Source organism: Austrofundulus limnaeus, unplaced genomic scaffold (assembly GCF_001266775.1).
Source record: "Austrofundulus limnaeus strain Quisiro unplaced genomic scaffold, Austrofundulus_limnaeus-1.0 Scaffold22, whole genome shotgun sequence".
Taxonomy (NCBI): domain Eukaryota; kingdom Metazoa; phylum Chordata; class Actinopteri; order Cyprinodontiformes; family Rivulidae; genus Austrofundulus; species Austrofundulus limnaeus.
This window is the reverse complement of record NW_013952424.1, coordinates 2547155-2549479: the sequence shown is the minus strand read 5'-3', so window position 1 is coordinate 2549479 and position 2325 is coordinate 2547155. Positions and strand designations below refer to the sequence as shown.

General features: G+C 37.7%; 1 protein-coding gene across 1 annotated transcript in view; it reads right to left on the bottom strand.

Annotated features, from left to right (window-relative positions):
• Positions 1-2325, bottom strand: part of apaf1 (apoptotic peptidase activating factor 1) — a 48154-nt gene that overhangs the window by 30274 nt on the left and 15555 nt on the right. Inside the window, exons 23-24 of the mRNA XM_014004214.1 lie at positions 252-383; positions 52-177 (exon numbers count right to left, since the gene is read on the bottom strand). Coding sequence (XP_013859668.1) covers positions 52-177; positions 252-383 — 258 coding nt within the window. The remainder of the gene's footprint in view (positions 1-51; positions 178-251; positions 384-2325) is intronic.

Genomic DNA, 2325 nt, shown 5'->3' with positions numbered 1-2325 from the left:
GTGTGTGTGTGTGTGTGTGTGTGTGTGTGTGTGTGTGTGAGAGCATTAAACCTTAGCGGTCTTGTCAGCAGAGGTGGTGGCAAAAAGACATCTGTCCGGCGAGACGTGACAGGACAGAATGGCTCCTTGATGGGCCTCGACGTCTCGCAGTTTCTGTCCACTCTCAACGTCCCACGCCTGACAACGAGCAAAGGACGAGGGATTATTTACGGTGTGCTGCTGTTAAAATGTGGGGAGAGAGCGAGTTTCACCTTCACGGTACCGTCGAAGGACCACGACAGTAGTCTCGAGTCATTTGTTGAGTCGGAGAGCAGTGAGAAGCATCTGACTTGCTCCTTGTGACCCTGAAGTACTTTACACTCCCCTGACTGCCACTTCCACACCTACAGGGAATAACAAAGAGGGAAATACATCAACCACTTGACTGCCCTTATAGATAAGCAACAACACAAGACATATTATGCTGACACTTTTTATTAGACCAGAATTATAGAGGCAGTCTGTGAATAAACTTTGTACAGAGATATTTCTACCTTTTCATTATAGAAAGAAAAACCCACACATGCCACAGACTTAACTTGAAATTGACAAAAGCCATTATAAAAACAAATGAAAAAGTTAACTGATGATAATTAGTCATTGCTTTTGAATGGTGGTTTAGCAGGATTAATTAAAAAATAATTAAACTAGCCTTGAGGGGAAAAATGATGGTTGGTATTCTCAACTTAAAAAACTTTTGAGGCAATCGCTGCAATCAAGCACCATTTTCATTTCATTCGTTCTTTGATGGCAAACTGCTCCAGCTGTTTGAGGTTTGAACAGTTTCTTCTGCAGACAGCATCAGAGCTCAAAAGGGCACCTTGGAATAGTCCAGTGTTTTGTTTTTAGCCTTTTTTGTGTGTTTATAGCTGTGTGTTTGGGGTCATAATCCTGTTGGATAGTGACTTACTTCAGTATGATGCCTTGATAGTCTGGAGATTTTATTGTACCTGACATTCTACCTGAAGTTTTACAGCTTGTCAATATGAATTTTGGCTAATTCTAACTGTGCTTTTTTTTATTTTTTGCTTTCAACAGTGGTGTCCTCTTCTGTTATCATCCACTGATGTAGTTTGACATTGAAGTTTTTCTTTCTGTAGTAAATGGGTACAAATTTATCCATGTCTGTATAGCTCATCCTTTAATAGTTTGTAGGACCCGTTATTGTCTTTGTTGAACCTCATCAGCTTTTCGAATTGTTATGATGGGAATTTGGAGCCATTTTCCTAACAATGTTACTTCATTTCATTGAGGTTTGAAGACATTTGTTTATACACAGCTCTCAAATAGTCTCACCAACCAGCCTAACTCTTTTCTTTCTTATCCATTCTGCTACGGATTTGCCGATGTGCTTTGGATTATTCTGTTGCATGACCCAGTTTTGCCCATTTTATGAAGTTCCTCTGAGGGTTTATTTACCTAATTTTAAGTTCCAATAAGCAGATTTAAAGAAAAAAAATATATATACAGTATTCCTCCACTGAAATTCTTCCTTAAGAATGAGCGCTTTCTTGCATAATTGTACAACTATACACGTTTTAAACACACACACAAAAACCCCTCAGAGATGAAATTGTTATGCTTGTCTGAAATTCTCAGTGTGCTTTAAATAAAATATCAGCGTTTCTGTAACATACTTTGCTTTCTGCCTCCTGTGCACCGGAGCTAGAGCCACCGCAGAGTATTTCCAGTGACGACAACAGGCATCAGAAAGATTTATTGAACTTTTGTTTTAGTGCAACGTAAGAATTTTTTGAACACATGATTTTGAAAAACATAAAAGGAAAAAAATACTTATATTTTGTCAATTTTTTTTGTTTTTAAGTATCTTTGAATCAATGTAATTATATTTTCACTCATCTACACCACAATAAAACAGTTATTGCAAAATATTTCCTAATGTTTGATGCAGTTTTATACTTTCGGTGTAATTTTTATAATGGTATCTGCATGAAATCACTAGATGTTATGCTTGGAGTATGTGTTGTGATGACTCTCAGCTATTACCATTTCATATTTTAGTTTAACATCTTTAATTTTAATGGAGTTACAGACTTTTTTCTATTGTCAGCCATCTTGAACTGTATTGATTCTAAATGTCAGCCATTGAAGATGTCCATCTAATGATTATTTCCTGAAATTTTTAATCATTTCCCGGTTTGTGGTTTATTTTGCTAATAGACAGGGTTAAAGGCACAGTGTGTAGGATTTGTTGTTTTCAGCGACATCTAGTGGTTGAGTGGTTGAATCATCCTCCCTGGTCCTCCCCCCACCCCCACCCCCCGC